Source organism: Haliaeetus albicilla, chromosome 6, assembly GCF_947461875.1.
Source record: "Haliaeetus albicilla chromosome 6, bHalAlb1.1, whole genome shotgun sequence".
NCBI lineage: Eukaryota > Metazoa > Chordata > Aves > Accipitriformes > Accipitridae > Haliaeetus > Haliaeetus albicilla.
In genome coordinates, this window is record NC_091488.1 from 37,477,620 (window position 1) to 37,496,060 (window position 18,441).

The 18,441-nt window shown below is 40.2% G+C and overlaps 1 protein-coding gene across 5 annotated transcripts in view; it reads right to left on the reverse strand.

The window, feature by feature from the left end:
- ALCAM (activated leukocyte cell adhesion molecule) overlaps nt 1–18,441 on the reverse strand; it is a 123,973-nt gene that overhangs the window by 18,504 nt on the left and 87,028 nt on the right. For all 5 annotated transcript variants that reach the window (XM_069785583.1, XM_069785582.1, XM_069785585.1 and 2 more), the window contains exons 2-8: nt 17,738–17,838; nt 14,735–14,954; nt 10,561–10,625; nt 10,052–10,139; nt 9,013–9,195; nt 4,401–4,528; nt 2,513–2,642 (exon numbers count right to left, since the gene is read on the reverse strand). In XM_069785583.1, the coding sequence (XP_069641684.1) occupies nt 2,513–2,642; nt 4,401–4,528; nt 9,013–9,195; nt 10,052–10,139; nt 10,561–10,625; nt 14,735–14,954; nt 17,738–17,838 (915 nt within the window). The remainder of the gene's footprint in view (nt 1–2,512; nt 2,643–4,400; nt 4,529–9,012; nt 9,196–10,051; nt 10,140–10,560; nt 10,626–14,734; nt 14,955–17,737; nt 17,839–18,441) is intronic.

Here is an 18,441-nt window from a genome sequence, read left to right on the forward strand (position 1 = left end):
GAGGGACAAATCACGCCAACCGCAAGCACTCTGTTCTGCTGGACTTTAAACTAGGACCTTGCTGCACAGATCCTGCACCTGCTCTGAGGGGCAAGAGCTCAGGTTGTCCAGTTTGTCCCTTATGTTCTGTTGGTAAGGAAGGGACTCTTTCTCCCCCCCTCAATTTGCTTTATAAATAAAGTATTTCCCTAAACTTTATGGGTAACTCGGATGCTTTAATGTCAATTTTCAGCTTTCTGTGAATCTCATAATTTACATTCATCTTGGAAAAAAAGAGCTTGGTATTGAGCCAGAATATTTTGCTACAAAAATATTTAAGGGGTATAACATGCTAATGTATTTTCATACCAGCAAGAAGCTTTCCCTACCTAGACACTGAAAGGACCCAGTGTAATTACAATGCTCAATAAAATCTGTTTGGGAAAAAGCACTACAGTTGAAAAGTAATAAATTACTATAAATAGTTTCTCAGATTTAAACTAAAATTATTATATTGCCTGTTTTTTTGGTTTTGTTTGTTTGTTTTAAGTGAAAATAAAAAAATCTAAAGCACCAAGATCAGATGTGAGGAAACAAAAAGCCTTGACTCAGAATGAAGGCTTTTTCAGTGTAACAGCATAGAGAGGAATATTCATCCATATGTGAAAAGATAAGCAATAAACCAAAAGAGGGAGAAAAAGTAGAATTTGATAGGCATTAACAAGTATTATTTGAGGACAAAAAACATCATGGAGGCATAAAAAATCTGAAGATCTAACACCGAAAATATGTAAGTGCATTAGAAGGAGAAAGCAGTAAAAATTACTGAGTTATGCTGGAAAATTAATATAAAGTAAGCAAGTGAAAGATGAAGGAGGTTTTTATAAAGCATCTACAAGTTTCATGACTTTTTCAGAGGAGTTCTCCTCACAAGAAAACATGCTGCAGAAAGTCTTTAGACCAGCATAAGGCAAGACACCAAAGTAGCTTAAAGACAAGGTATGGTCTGGGCATTCAGGAATTACAGAACTCCTCCGGGCCACTGCGCCTCACTTAAGCAAAGGCTTTATTGCAGATACAGGTTTTTAAGAAAAACAAAACAAAACAAAATGAACCCTAAGTGAAGCAAAGCAGTAGGGTACTAGATTGTACCTATGAGTTCTGAATAGCTGTGCTAGCTGCCAACACTGGAAAGACTTCTGTCAAGAAAATATGTGCTTTTCTCATGTAGTAAAGCTCTTCTGACATGCAGACAAAATAGCAGAGAAAGGAAAACTGGCTTGTTATAAATAACTTGGAGCTGAGGAAGCCATTCTTTAGAGTAACTATTTATCGAAGTAGAAGTAGACATGCAATCCACTTGGAGTAAAATAGAACAGTCAGTTTTACCACAGCAAACCACCTTTATATTGGGCAGCTAGCGGCAGTAGTACAGAGCTCTCTTCAGATCTTACATACCCTGACTCTTGGCAAAGAGAAGGGGCGGGTGGGAAAACAGCAGATGACCTTACTATATGCAAAATATTCATTAAAAGGAATACTGTAATTATTCATGTACAGATATATTCTGCATGCATTGTACCTCTTCCAAGAAAAAAAAAAATCAAAACCAAGTATACAAACATGAAGTTTCTTTCTATATAAAGTATAACTACTTTAAACTTCATTATCCATCATGCCCCTCTGAACCTGTAAACTATTAAAGGTATTTATGCTACTGGGAAGACTACAGACCATCGGTATTTTTAGGGGAAACCTAGTACCATCGGCCTGAGTCTCATTTCACAGCCTGTGATAGAATAGCAAAGTTTGAAAAGAGTTCCTGCTCTTGTTTTCTCACATAAAGTGATTAAAAGCAACCATTGAAAAGCAACCATTGCTTCAATGGTTCAACCAGTTCAATGGCTGCTTTTAAAGTGGTGCTGATAAAGTGTGAGTAAATACTCTAGTATCCAGCTAAAGAAACTTTACTGAGCTCTCTAGCTCTCATGATTCTGGGAAAAGTGAAAAAAGCAACTTGTCCTATGTGAACATAATGAACTGCTAAGTCTCATCTCTAGACTCCTCACACGTTAACCTCATTAAGAGAAGATGAAAAGATATCAGACTAATGTGAATTTGACTATGAAGAATGACCTTCAGTGATACCACTGTGAGCTAGCTTGTGTGTTTGAGTACCTTCTAAGGTACAGCTGGAGTAGAATAATTTGCCATATGTAAGTTCACATGAGTGAAACATAAAATACCAGAATTTTCACTGTATGTGACAGTGCAACAATATCATACACTATACAAAGGTTACATGAAGTGAATCTGTATCTAAGCCAATGAATTGAGAAAGTTAAGGTTTTCAAACAGAAATACATTAGAAAAAATAAAAATGACCTGACACTACTTCAAACCAACCACATCATTCAGTTCTCCTGTAGGTTAACTGGACTAATCTACCTAAGTAAAGCAGAGAGAGAGACCATCCCAGAAGGTCCAAGATAGGCTTGTATCCTAACTAGCAGTACGAAATGCAATGACTTACAGTGCACAGTGATGGTGGTCGAGTCCATCATGCTTTTGTCAGTCAGAGAGCACTTGTATTCTCCTGTTGCATTTCGTCTCACATCTGTCATTACGTAAGTGTCTGAACTTCTTATACCTTCTGTTTCTCCCTGTGGATGGAAAACAAAACACTTACTGTGTATAGGCCTGCTAAGAAAATCAATTTTTGTGCGGATTTTTTTTATTATAAGGATGGTAAAATACTCCAAAATATGTATAGACACAGCATCATTGAAGTGTAGTTACCTAGTAATAATACTAATTTCCTGCATGACACCATAGTTTTAAAAGACACCTACAATTAAGAGCTTACTCTTTTAATTGAATGACTAACTTATTTTAAGAGGACATTAAAATACAAAATTTGAAAGTTTAGCAGAAAGAAAAAGGGGAGAAAACAAAAGACTGAAACTGACTATGAATAAGAGTGTTGCAGAAATCACAACAGCAAAACAAAATGTGTTTCTAAATCTGTATCTGAAATAATATATTCAGTTGAGGAGAAATCATGAAATAAACTGTGCTGCATTACACGTTTTTAAACAGCACAAGCAAACCTTGCTCTAGCCACATCATGGTATGGAGCCTATTAGGGCATACACTACCTTATATGCAGTTATCTACAGAAACTGGTGTTTTGAATTAGCCAGCAAGTGTTGCTTTCTGGCTGTCCAGTTCCCCAGTTTCCCTGATTACAACTGACTGACTTAGATCAACTTTGAAACAAGCACAGAATGAAACCCTTACTTGAATCTCTGAATCCAGAAAGAGATTTATGCTACCCATGAGTCTTGCAAAGAAATCACCAATTCCAGCTCTCCTTGAGAGGAAGGACTAGTATCAGGTAGCAGGGAGACTGAAGATAAGGCAAACTTGGGTGTTTAGCTCGCTCACTCTGATAGTGGAGCAAGGAGAGATACCATGCACTTTTTCCCTGGCATATAGTGAGTTCCTAGGATGACTCACTGAATCTAAATGGCTATTCTGAGATAAGAGGACTTCAGCTCCTGGTTTCCCTTGCTGCTCTTCAGCAATTCAAAGATGCCAGGAGTCCAAAATAGATGAGGATTATGTTCAAAGGGCAACATGCAGTTTTTTGAAATACCTGAGAGAGGCCAAAAGCAGTGGCATGCTTTCAAGATCAGCTCTGCTCACTACTGCAGTAGGAACAAAAAAAAGGATATAAAATAGGAGAGAGAAGCAGGACACGGGAAGCAGGACTAGGAATCTTAGAATATAAAGCCACATCTGTCTGTGGATTTCACCAATACTAAGCAGGTTAATGGTACCAAAGCCATTTTTCTCAAACTGCATCTTATGCATTTGACAGATTCGTTCTACACTTTCTCCTGTGCTGTCACACTTGTTCTTTTTTATGTTGTTATGCCACCAAACAATTAATTAATTAACTAAAGAAAAGAAATTGCACAAAGATTCATCTGTGAAAGTCCAAAAAAATAGCTGAATTAATTTCCTGTACTTTCACTGCTGGATCTTTGTCTGTTATGACAACAGATGAGATGGTTTTATTCAAGATGCTAAACTGCTTTAGTCAAAACTGCTTCTTATCTTCTTATCAAAATATCTGATGACGGGAAATGAAGCCTGGCAATTTTTAGTAGGTCCAAACCCCCAAAAACTTCGGGTGGGGCGGGGGGAAGGAGAGGTTATTTCAAAATATTTTGCCAACTCAGGTGAGGTGTTCTCAGAGTCTGATGTAATGGCTGATGTCTATCTTCAGTTTTAGTCACATTGGATTCCTTCCTTCATTTGTTATAAAATCACGTATACACTGACATGTAGCAATGTCTGTAGGAAGGGATGATACAGAATATTTCACTACACAGTGACAGTGAGGCAGGACTTACTGGAATGTAAAACAGGAACTCCTGTGGAGGAGGGTTGCCATTTCCTGAGCACTTCAGAGTGATGTTATCGCCTTCTTTAATGGTACTACTTTGTGACAGCACTTGAATAGTCACCTTCTCTGTTGGATCTGTGAAAATAATGTACACATTTAACGGCTTCTGCAAAAAGACACACAGTAACACTATGCATATGATTGATATTCATGGCCGAAGAGTACACGATTTTATCATCAAGCAGGTGAAGGTACTCGCTTGTGTAGATCTTTTTATAAAAGAACTGAAATTAATCTCACATTCTGTATTTTTGCCAATGAAGTAAGTGCAAAGAAGGCAGATGATATAAAATTCATTTTTCTTCACAAAAAACCCTGTAACTGAAACAGCAATGATTACAACCATGTTATGTGCTTAAAAGAAAAAAACCCTGATCAGTATGAACAGTTTCATGGTGTGATTTCATTATGAGAGATTAACTTGTTCTCTGTGAAGCTCACTGTTCGGAGGACTGCAGCAATCAGAAAAACAACTGAAGCTCTCAACGCCTTGCATTAGTACTAAATAATAGCCTTCTTGCATTAAAAAGAAAGAAATATGAACTAAGCGACTATGTTCAGCCTATTCTATATGCTGATCACTACAGGCTTTCAGAAAGATGAATTTGGTGAACATAATAGGACCCTTAACATAGTCAACAGAACTGTAAATGTAACATACTTCTGTCATGTTTAGTGAAGTTGAACTATAACTTATACTTTACTTTGGTAATTTTTTTTAAGGCAAAGACAGAGTATACTTTAATAGATGCTATTCTTTCTAAGTAGAAGCCTAAATATAATTTTTCAAAAACAGAGTAAAATGAACAAAATTAAAGGAAATAACATGGGCAGATAACTCTCACTGTTTTAATTTCAATGAATAAATAAAATTCCACCAAAGATGCCAGTCTTGCATTAAGACACAGTACAGTGCACCTTATTAGACACTAAAAAAATCTACATGGCAGAGAAACCCTTGCCTGACAGTTGATTTTGTGTGTTTAGTGAAGCGTGCGCTCTACAGCCCTTCCGACCCTTAAGGCATTCATCATTTCTGTCTTCTGCTACAGGATTTCTCAGTAACAGGAGCTGCATTCTGCTGTGGCCTCTCAATGACCAAAAACCCTAACACAGCTTCTCACTCCTCCTCATAGGAGGAGGGGTACCCGGCTTCAACAAGCCGCATCCTCCCTCCTTCAGATGCAACAGCCTCGGCTCCCTTCCACATCCAAACAGCTTCCAACTCAGTACCTTCGCAGGTGAAGCACAGCTTTGCCTGCTTAGGAAGTCCAGCATCGCTGCTGGTGTGGAATACCACAGATGCGATGAAGTAGCTGGCCAGGAATCATGCATGCCTCTTGGCAGCTGCTGGGCCAAAAAAAACAGTTTCAGTGGGTGGCTGGTGAGTTAGCCTGCTGCAGAAACTTGTCTCTCCTTCTGTCAAGTTTATGTGAAGGTGACCAAATGTGAAAAAGTTATCATAAAGGATGTCTAGATATACCCTGGAATTGCTTAGGTTTTGTCCCAAGACTGAAAAGCTCCCCTGCTTTCACTAATAAACAGGAGCAGCCTGGTGAGGGTGTATCTTGTCTCTCAGTGGCACATAGCCCTGGCTTGGCCCATCTGCCTTGTGCTTCTGTAAACCTGAGATTCAGCTTTCTGCAAGAGCAAAATTCTGGGAGCCAGCACCAAAAGGCAGTTATTTAGTAAATGAATGCTGCTATCCCAGACATGCCATGGCCACAACTGCGTAATTTCAAGGAAAACACCAATGCTGGAAGCAGCATGAGTATAAAGTGTCTTTGACTCTAATCTGTTATGTAAAGAAGTTTATGCATAAGACAGACGCTTAACAACAGGGCATGATTGGAAAGTCTGCCTCACTAACATTATCTTTTTACATTGATTAAGGCTGAGCAGAACCCAACATAACTGGAGTCTAGATAATTTAGATATCTGAGATCCTGTCTAACTGTCCAGCTCCAAGAGTTCTCTTGTATTACTCATGTTACTTTTGGTAGCTTGCTTGCTACAGCTGCAAACCAGAGCTGAGAACTACTGCTAGCTGAGCTAGGTTATCCAATTCCAACTAGCACCCAACTCGGCAGGAGCTAATTCACTCTTCTTCTCATACTAGGTTACAGTGGCTGCCTGCTTCCAGGATGTCAACTAGCTATTAAACACTTGAGTACTAGAGACTGCACTAACCCAGAGCTAAAAAAAAAAACAACCAACCAAACAAAAAAAATCTTGTGTAGGCATAGTTTTAAGCATGCACTCCCCATTTCTTTATGATAAATGGGTAAGCTGCAAGGAATGAACAGCAGGTCGTCTTTATGATTTTTTTCTACTTCCTTCAGAGATGCAAAACACGATAGTTTTGACAGTCAATCTGAAAAAAAAGGCTGAAAGAAAGACTTCAATTTCGTAGAGTTGGAGTCTGCCATTATTTTTCATCTGCATTACATTTGACTCATTAAAAAAACACATTTGTTGAGAAAGAAACTAATTAGTAACACCGAACTAAATTAAAAAACAAAAACAAATCAGACATGTCATTATCATCAACAAACATCAGTCAAGAAATTAATCTGTTGAAGCTTTGGACATCTATTGATAAAGACTTTCACAAATTCATTTGGAGATGCATTTGAGCAGAGTAAGGAATTGAAGTTACAACAAATGAAAATACTCAGAAAGGAAATTGGGTAACCCCACACTCTAAAGCCAAAGTTCATACTCGAGGCCTCTTCAGTACTGAAGGGTGTGCCGGCCTCCCACTGTTGGCTAATTAGCAGCACAATGATACTGTCCATCTCTGGAGAAGAACTGTCTTAATTAAATTGTGTGTTACTAGACCAGGATTCTAAGAGCTAGTCTAGCAAACATTAAACCTTTAATATGGAGTGCACATGATATCTGGCGCAGTGACTGTTCTGCAGTGCTGTGCAGCCTTTTCCCTTCACATTGGGTAGTCCTTAATTGCAAATGCACGTAGTACATGCATCACAGAAATCTGCAAGAGCCTCATCCTCAAGAGGTGAAGTAGCATAATGCATGAAAGTGGTGGAGAAATGAGGACAGCAAAGCATTTCTTGGCAAGTATTAGCAACAAGTGCTTTCTGGTCATTACGTTTCTTCCCTGTGAACATCTGCCATACACAGGAGAAGTTATTCACGGTCATGGGGCTCCACAGATGACAGAAAAAACCAACAGTGAAATTTGGTATCCAACTTTAAAGCAAAACCAAAAAAATAAAAAAACCCTCTAGCTTTAAAGTGATGGGATAGGTGTCTGCAGGCTTGAAATCTCTATGTAATTTCCAAGGATAATGGTTGCTATCCCAGAGGTTTTCTTCTCCATTAGTTCTGCCGGTTGTCATTCTGGAGAAACAGCTGGTGAAAAGAAGGCCTTAATTTACTCCAGCTTCTCCAAGTGAAACCAAGGAGCAGCTGCTCCAAGGTTTGGTTTGATTTGACAAAGGTCAAAACTGATCCCCTACTCTGCAGCTCAACAAAATTTACTTGGGAAGAAGTGACTAATCATCTAGGTAGAACATACCCTGCCACTTCAAGCCTGTGGCTTTCATTTTCAAGGCAACAGAGCACACGTGCTAGCTCGAGAAATCCAGCACCTTACTAATTTTCTTTGTATTCAACTGGATCACAGAGCTGTTACACAATGTATACTAAGACCCTATTAGATGCTGGACTCCATTCTTAGGCCCCATCATTCCCAAAACAGGGCCTTTTCTTTCATAAGCTGAAGCATGCAGAAAGGTAACACTTGACTGGACATATTGCATATCTCCTGTTCCTCTACATTCTGCTACGACCTGCTTCCTTCTACAGTGCTTCAGAAGTGTCATTTTACAGACTTTGAAATACCTCTTCCCCCCTCTCTAACTGCTACTACCCCCTCTAACCTTTCCTTCCAACAGCCTGTTTTGTTTATTCAAAGGAGAATTATGATTTCCACATTGGTCAGTAATACAGTAACGAAGTTGCTTTAGGAGTTAGGCCAGCTGGAAGTAATTATTTACACAAATGCTCTACTGAAAAGTCTACCAATATTCAAATGATACATTTTAAATGTAAAAATCATCATCTTAGAGCTGTAGAGAAGCTACAGCATTTTGTGCAAGCTAGTCTGCCAGCATTAGCTGTTTGGTGCTGACTGCAAAAATGAATAACATTTGAGCATACTAAAAAACTGTATTGTGTATTTATTGCATATTACAGTGGGCACAGAGTCACTAATCAACCACTCTAAGTTCTATTAAAGTTCTGAAAAGCTCATTTCACTGAAACTTTTTGTGGTTACCACTTTCCTCTTGTCAACACAATCTTGATATTCAGTATTCTACTGTTAGAAAGAAATCTCAGGTAAATCTGAAAATAAGTAAAAATTACACAGACAATGTACTCGGACCTTCTTGCTGCAAATCAGCTTTGAAGAAACCATCTCAACAGCCAAGCAGCAATGTCTCTGTAATTTTGTAAACTGTCTCTGATTTTGCACCCCTCCTGCCCCGAGGTAGTCTTCATATAGCAATAGAGGCTTTTTAATAACTTACAGTGAACATCAAAGACAACTGGTTCAGACTGTATTGTTTTCTGGCCCGATGGTCCGTAATATGTCACAATGCAAGAAAACTTGGCATTTGCATCTTCCTTTGTTGGCATGTACTGAAGAGATGATGTCATGGTGAAGAGTCCAGTTGATTTGTCCACAATCTTTTGCAAATTTATGACCACAACTGAAATGGAAATACTGTTTCAGTGTCACACAGACAGAATTTGCAACCTTTTTCCTACATTTTGTTGCCTGCTCTGTATTTGCTATCAAGCTGCAAACATGCAAGCAACTTGACAAATTACCCAAGAGACTGTACAGTTTTCCTCTAGTATTGCCACTGACGTATACCAGGAATGTTTTCTCAACATCATACTCCTAACATACTGTACATTTTAAATCAAATCAAAACAAAAAAGTAATTGCAAGCTGGTGGGTTTTTTAATAAAAATCTCAGCTTAATTTGTAAGACAGAAGGCCTAAAAAATGCTGGCAAAAACAATTTTTAGGATCATATTTATAACTTAATTTTGTAAGCATTCTGTATTTTATGGAAGGTAAAACACTGTGGTCTGATCAGCCTGTCAAAATCAAAGTTGAAAGGGAGTGGGGAAAAAAAATTGTTCTTAAAAATCCTGGAAAATGAATACGTCTATAAGGATGATGATCTACATGGTCCAAAACACAATACTGGACAGGTGTGAAATTGAGACAGTTAATACCGTATAAGAAGTTGGAAATTAGATACAGGTTTCAACTAGCTACATAGGCTCAAGAATAGCTTTGCAAGAGCATTAACAAAGGCAACCCTCCTCCCCCTGATGTGGTTTTAAAGCTGGAACTGAAAAAGAGAGATTATATGGCATAGCTTGGGTGCTTTGAAAGGCCTAGAAGTTTCCTTCTAGTTTCATCTTCCATATGAGTAGTTTTATTCAAAGGAACAATACATTAGGCTAAAGCAGAGCAACTCTTCTCAACGCAGTTCTTCATGCATACACCTGTCTGTGGATTCAGGGACATTGGCCAGTACTGAAACATACCTTCTTCCACAGGCTGCAAAACTTTCCCGTTTTTGTACCATGTAACATTGCCTGCAGGATAACTCTCTCTTGCAACGCACTCCCCAAGCTGCAAAACAGATAGGAATTAGTCGCTGGTTTTCTCCACTATGTTTTAATACAATTCTATTTTCGCTTCTGCTGCTTTGCGTAAAAATTTCCAGAAAGTTCAAATGCTTAACCCCAACCATTTTTCTTAAACAGGACAAATCCCATCAGTGAGGCTTAGGTACAATTCGGAAGAGGGTTCGGTGGTGGGTCTAAGGTCAGCATGGCCCCTGTTTGCAGAATCAGGCAGGGCTAATACAGTAGTGGCGAGGGAACTGCTCTGCGCTCAGCCTGGCTATAGACCACGATCTCTCACAGGCAGGTGTGCACGCAGGCACACGCACCATCTCCGAGCCTCAGTCCATCACCTCTCTCCGTTTTGACTGTAAAGGACTTTAGGCAGCCATCAGGCACATAACTTTGAGGGAGAATGCTGCTCTTACCATTTGTAGCTTCTCTGTTTCTAAGAAGTCTGCTTGATGTAAGATTTCTGGTTGAGAGGGTTGTTCTAAAACATAAATAGGATAGAAGTACTAGTGAAGGGAGCACAAACAGCTGTTTGAAAAACAAAAAGTTACTAAAAGATACATGGACTTTGAGACCAGATAGAACAATCTGGCCTGGTATAGTCTTACCTACGCTTTGCCATTAAAAGAAGAAAAAGTGAGGTACTTCTACTTCAATATTAGCAAATGGACTGAAAAGGAAAAACTATCACCTTAAAATGTGTCATACCTCCCATAATAGATTCCATGCATTCTGACATTATATATTTTAGCCAGGCAGACTAGTTCAGCACCTGGGAGGAGAGAACCTGATCTGCTCTACCTGATTTATGATACACATGCCGGAGAAGGAACCAGTGATACAGAAACTATAGCAACAGAAAAGCAGCTTTACTGTGGATATTACTGTAGCTGAGCTGTCACATTATAAAGGAACAAATTCAACCTAATCATTCTTCTAATGTTTATTTTTCCTAACTGGGATTGTTATATTTAAGAAATTCAGATGACAGAGATAAGTGTAATTACTTTAACTGATTCTGAGTTAGTTATGACTCTCTTAAAAAAAATAAACTTTTTCTTCAGTGCCAGTATGTCCTCTTATTTACTTTTATTATGGTAGATGGACCTCTTAGCTTGCCAAAGTGGAGGATCTATCAGTGTTTCCATCATAAAAGACTACTTTCTAGAGACTATATAACTTGTCTGTTAAAATAGTTTGGCCTGAAGCCCGGAATGCAAATTTTTATCTCAAAAGAGACAATTTTCCCCACAATTTTAAAAGAAGAGGGGAAGAGTGAGGGGGGTGGGTGGGAAACAACAATGTTTATACAATCAAAGAAAACCTCTATACCCTAGCTATACTGCTTAAAAAAGCATACATATTATATACTTCTACAGACTGAAACATCCTTAACCATGCCAGCTTACAGAACCTTTTTTCCAAATCAAGCTCCCTATGAAATAATGTATGTATGTCAATATTCCCAGCCCAAAGCGAATTTCACACTGTCTTGCCGAAATCTCTACACACTGATGAAGTTATTAACGTGCAGGTGTACTGCTCCTGCTGCCGCAGAGGCAGCAAGCCTACACGTTCCCACAATAATCCATTTGCTCTGTGTGTGTGTGCACGCACGTGTATGCGTGTGTTTGTGTGTACACAAACGCACAGATATTCTTCGCTTGGAAGACTAAGCCAGGATGGAACAAGAACAGCTCAAAAGGGAAATGAAAGGCAATAAAAGAAGCTGTTCGTTTCACATTTTCAAACAACTTTGCTTGTGGCAAAAAACCAAAACCCAAACAAAACAGTCAAAGCTATACACCAAAACCATCACAATTTCTTCAAAGGGCTAACAAAGATATTTAAAAAAAAAAAAAGTAAATGTTTATTTCTCTTTTGTTAGTTTTAAAGGAAAAAGGTTAACCTAATTTCTGTAAGAACCTGTCAAGGACAAAACATTTTCGTGTCAGTTCAAGCAAATTAGGTTTTACAAGACCATTAACAGGCCTTCTGGTTCAGATTTTCAGGTCCCATAAACAAGCACAGCTGGCTGCCTGTCCAGTCACCAGCTGATCAAACCACAAACCACGATGCCGTCCCCCACCTCAGCTTTGCTCCCTTTCATCTCTCACCTCCCCCAGGACTGGTTAGAGAAGCCCTAATTTTTGGTGCTTTGGACCCCCCCTCCCGCACTGCTTCTACCAAGGGAAGGGGAGGACGTCCCGCTCCGCGGCCCCTGTGCGGCTCTCCCTCTTCTGCGTGCTCTGGTGACCCAGCAGACGCTCCAGCCGAGAGGCAGAGCCAACCTGCTCTCAGAGCAGCCTCTGAAGGGGATCGCCCGCTGCCAAATCCCCCCAGCCGCAGCACGTGCACCAAGGTAATTCACTACAAAAGACTTATTTGGCATTCACTAGCTCAGCGTCCGAAGCGAGAAGAAATTTTAAACTTGGCAGCAGCAAAGCCCGCTTTGGTGGGTTTGCAACTTCAGCACGCTGCTTATCTCTTGGCTTAAGAGCTTGCCAGAGTACTCTGCAACTCTACGTAGGTCCTCTAATAGGGGGGAAAAGAGCTCACTGCCTGCAAAAGCCAAGCATCGGTGTAACGGGAAAGCAGCTAACGTCCGCCGGGCTGCTTTGCTTTGGAAACTCTGGCCATTTAATTCCAGCAAAAAGATGCTGACAGGATCCATCTGGAAAGCTGGTAGAGCTTGTTTGAGTAGTCCAGGGATTGAGACTAGCAGGTGGTACCTGTGCAATGAGCCATTTCAGCTCGTTAGTTCTGAGTTAATCAGGTAGCACAGCTGAGGACGTGACAAGCTCCAGTGAAACCCAGCGTCAGTCATGACTTCTGGGATACAGCTGAGTTTCAGGTGCATAAAATTTTGGTTTATGAGGGTTTGCACTGGTGCAGCTTAGCTCTGTATCTGTGGTTCAAGGAGTAAGAAACTCCACTGGTTAAATACATGAAGCTTGCAGGCTATTCTTAACTCTTTCATAATTAAACCAAACAAGCAAGCAAGCAACAACAAAAAATGAACCCCCCCAAAACAGACTCAAGGAAGTTAAATGCAAAGAAATGTTAAGAGAACCCTAAAGTTGTGAACAAAAAATGAAAAACTGCAAAGGTAATTTTTTCTTGCAGTGCTAAGTCAGCTACATTACATATGTGGCATCCTCTATTCTTATCTTCCTTAGTAAACAGAAGCTTTCTCTATTAGTATTAATGCATACAATAAAACATACAAGCTGTGCTCCATGGCTGAGTTAGCATTGTGTTAATATTTGGTGCAGTACACAGTAATTCAAGCAGTTAGCATTTCGTTTCACCATATACCACTGTCTCATCTACATATTTACTGCTGTGCAATAAGTAAACATGATAATTCTTTATCATCTCCTTTGAAGCGCTGTGTTTACTATGCATGCTCTGAGCACACTCCTCCCTGTTGTCATTAATTCGATTGTTCTTGCAGTCAAATTGAAAGTGAAACAAGGGAAAGAAATTACTGTTGACTCCTAATCTAGTTTTGAACTCATTTATGCTACTGACAAACTTCTGCCTAGACACCACTGACGACTCCCTGACACCTTCCCCCTGGGAGAAGAGTACGGGTGCCCTTCCAAAATATGAATTCATGTTTTTCAAGCAGAAGTGGGATCTGTTTGAAACTGCCCATCCCTGCAAGCAACGTGTTCCCACAACAGAGCCTTACTTTGACTGTGTAAGCCTGCACCTGAAGAGCAACAAAGGTCAAAAAAAGCCATATAAAACCAGGAAGCTGAGGAAGATATCCACTGCAGTCACAGGGCTGAATTTACAAACGCTTAACCTTAGCCTCAGACCTGTGCCCCTAAAAAGGGGCAACGCCGCTTCCGCAAGCTGAGTCAGGCTTTGAGGGATGACACGTCTGCTCTGGATCAGCACCAGGAAGGGGCCAGGTTCGCCCACGCTCCTGCGCGAGCTCAGAGCAGGCCTGTGCCTCGGAGCACTGGGGTCTGTGCTGCCGATTAGCCCTGCGATCGGTCTGCAGCGATATCAAACGCTTATAAACTTTGCTGTGCTCTAAAGCAGAACCGCAGACTGGTCTTCCTCCTGCTAGTACAGCAGGGGACAAAATAAGCATTTGGGGCTAGCAGCTCATCTTCCAGCCTGTTGCTCGCTCACTTGCAGTTCGTACAGTTGCATGCTAGCTGCTCAGTGCTGGTTTAAAGCTCTCCACTGATCTAATCCTGCAGACTGCACACAGTTAATGCTTCCCTCCTGCAGAAAAATTCGCTTGGAGAACAAATGGAAAATAATCAGTGCTAATTTTACATTTTTCATTTCCAAGGCCAAATGACATCACATAAGTGAGTCATTATCAAAGCCTAAAATTCTCTTTGAGCCAGCACTTATCGTGAATAAACTGCAAGTGCAGGCAGTCCTGTTACATAAATGCCACCAGTAGATTACATTTTTGAAAGCTGCAGAAATTTGCTAGTCTTAGTAATTTACTCCGCCAAACTTACTTTCTTGTCTTTAATCTTTCCCTTAAACAAAAGTTTCTGTAATTTATGATTCAGATGCTGATGAATGTTAATGGTAGTAACAACTAGATTTACTTACTGAAGACTTTGACTATCGTTGGCTCTTCGGAAACATCATCTTCTGTAACTAGCATACATACAAATCTCTTTTCATCACTGATTCTTGCATTCTTGATGGATAACGTATAGTTTTCTGAGAGACTCAACCTGTCTTTGTAGTCTGGTACATCATCATACTGTACATTTTTTTTTGTTGATGATCTGAAGGCAATAAATACTGGAGATCCATTTGGCATTTCCTATAATAAAAGGAAGAACACCTCTATTTTGCATAAACATTCATTTAGAAGTTCCTGAAGATCTGCAATTGGTACAAACCCATAATTTAAAAAAAAATCTAAAAAGTACATCACATGGCTTTTTTCCTGATTAATTTCTGCTGTACAAACAAGAAATTGAGTGTAATACGAGAGCTAGTTTAAGACTGCCATGGTACACATTGAGAATATCATCAGTAGAAATAATTTCAAACCTTTGGCTCAATCTCAGCATAGCATAGGGCTTTCTCTGATGAAGGCTGGTGGTTCTGGCACCACCTGCCTCTGTATGAAAAAGTATTTGAAATAGAAGCATTTGCGAGCTAGGCAGTTTCCTTTTTTTTTTTTCCTGATTGTTTTACATATTCATATTGTTTGTCTGAGATATTCAGACTTCATTCCAAATGCAGGATTTAATCAAGCATAACTGCCTATTTTATTCTAAACTAGTTTTTATTTTGGGGTTTTTTTTCTTCTTTGTTTTTAAAGGACCCAAGAGCTTGTGGCATGGGAATATACATACAATCAAATATTGTTATTTATGCACGTCAGGATAATCTGCAAAATATCACTTTCTAGACATCCTCCTTATATTAATCAGTATGCAGTTGCCATCCTAAGAAGGCATACATAGTTGACAGCCTTGAACAAACCTCCTGTATCAGAAATTTATTTTTATGTGAGACAAAGTTACAGGCAGAGCTCTGCGGGACTTGATTCCCCTCTCCTTACACAAACACACAGAGCAGGGACAGACACTGTCTGCCTTTATTTAAAGTGAGGTGAAAGGTTGACTCCACCTCTACGTTCAGCATTGTGCTGGGGGCTGGAAGAAGTTTTCATTCCCTTTTATCCCTTGCACCTTGCGGCGCTGATGTGAGTAGCGTTCCCAGCACAAAACCTCAGCTTGACTGCAGAGCCCACAAAAGCATGACGATGCTGTGACAAGAGACGAGTGGTGGCAGAGCTGGGCAGGGAGCAGGAGGCAGCAGCTAATGTGAAGTTCAAATTCCCTTACAGTCTTTCTCCCTCTTTCACTTTTAACTCTTGGATTACTCTAGATGTCGGTCACACAGGAAAGAAAGCTTTGCCTTGACTTGATACATGCAAAGTTGGCTGTCAAGTGCAAATGAGCTCTTAACTCCGTAAGCCTACCCAGCGCAGGAGCACGCACAGGTAGATGCTGAAGGGAGCGACACCTCCTCCTGCCATGGTGCACGTCTCCCAGTGCCCCCAGGCTCCCACTAGCGATGCCAATTTCTACTCCCAAGGCAGAAGAGCAGAAAATGGAGTTCCTCTTCCTTCCGATGAAATAATCACCCCACCAAAAAACCCCAATCCAACCCCCCCCCCCCCCCAGGTAAAAACAAGTGTTCCCATGCTGGGAGCAGCCCTGGGAGAACGGGTATCACTTCCACTTTGTTGTGTGGGCTGTGTCAACAATTTCATACAATAGCAACTAGATGGGCTTTTTTGCACATTAGGTTTCGTGTCCCTTTCCATTTAGAAGAAGCTGTAACATCTCCATTTGCCGCTTGGTACTCGTCCGAGATAAGCAATCCAAATACACCGGAAAGAGATAATGCGTTTCTTTTTCTCAAAATAGCCTTGCATCTTCATAGAGATGGCCTTGTGCCTTCCCAAGAAAAGTCAGCAGACTAAAAAACTCATTGCAAAACATAGGCACTACATCTTCTGAATGCTTACATGAAATAGTTTCACTGTCCCTTTTTGGGGAAATGTTCTCCACAGACTTCTGACTTCACTTCCCAAAACATGTTTGCGGAGAAGGAACTCTTGAGTGGATGAGGACTGCAAAAGCTGCAAACCTCCAGGTACAAGTGAAGAAGCCGGGGGGATTACTAAACACCCACCAGTGGCAGACCAGTCTGCTGTAAAATAGGCTGGTGGGTGCCATTTACAAAGAGAGAGAGAGAGAGAGAGAGAACTATGTAATTTTAAATCCACTGTCAGAGTAGAAATCACCTGTTATTGCTGACAACATTTTGGTTTGAGCATGAGAGGAGATTTAGATGAACTTCACAGAAGCAGGAAAACATGATATCAGTCTGAGAAACAAAAGGGTTTTGGTAGCCTGGTGGTTTTTTCCACGTATGCTTCCAGGTTTCATTTGACTTTGATATGCTTATTCTCCTTTTGGCCTGGGATACTGATTGCATACAGGAGAAGCGCATCATGCGGTGTTTCTACCGCAGGCTGACCAAGACAACCGAGACAGCGCCTGTGGTTTTGCCTTTGCTCTCCACGCACCAGAAACAGCAGAGTGAAACCAGCAGCAAGTCAGTTACTAAGATCAGCTCTGCCCTCTTCTTTGCTGTGCATTAAACACACTGAAGCATGGAACAGTATTGAGTGACTGCCTGATCAACCAAATGCGGGGACAGTGCTTTCCCAGGGATGAAGCACACCCTGCTTCACGCACTTCAAAAGTATTCAAATGTACAACGATGGCTCTGTCAAGTGAGCAAGACACCACTGGGTAACACGCCAGATCTCTAATACAGGTTGGCAGAGAACTCCCAAATAATTATTTCTCTTGAACAACGAGATTCATTCCTCAAACCTCTAATCTATGCTTGGCAGAAACTATGCAGATTGGAATCTTGCAGTCTTACAAACACAGGAATAAATGTCTTTGTATCAGAGGCAGAAATCGTATTGGATTGGAGTCTGGTAATCTCACACACAAAAAATACACATCTTTTATACCAGCTTTAATGAATGTAAAGATAAGCTATACTTACATATTTCCATTTTCCAAACATAAGACCATCTGGTACTTCTAGACGACAAGGCATAGTAATAGTATCTCCATATACTGCATTTACTGTGTACAATCCCAGAGCTAGAGGAGAAACAGAAAGAGAGGAAACAATTTTCAGTGTTTTCTTGAATTCCCATATGCTAGCTAGTGTTTAGTTCACAGCTATTACAAAAGCAGAGCCACCTCCTTTGCAAATGGTTATTTTCCAGCATGTAGCATTTATCCCCAAACCTCTAACAAAACAGGATTCCTGTCACTAAATTTGTTTACTTAAAAATTATGACCTTTTCGGACCCATGCTTCCTGCTGCAGTCAGTGGGAGCCAAGTGGATTTCCAAAGGGGATTGCACCTGCTCAACTGGACGAACACGTATTCTACAATCAGTATCCACAGCTATTGTCGCAAACTTAAAACTTGAAAAGGAAAATCCCTAAACTTTTTATTTTCTTCATCTGAAAAAATGGCCACTTCTGCCTGGAGAGGTTATGTTGCAATGCAATATTGTGAGGAGGCCATCAGACAAGTGATATTCTGACTGCTGCACTACATTAAAAACTTAGAAAAGGAAGAAAAGAGAATATTATTTAAATGCTGGGTTCCCTTAAACTTGGGAAACAAACTAGTCTGCACATTTAGATTTTGGAAAAATGAAGTGAAATGCTTCTATGAATTATTTAAGAATA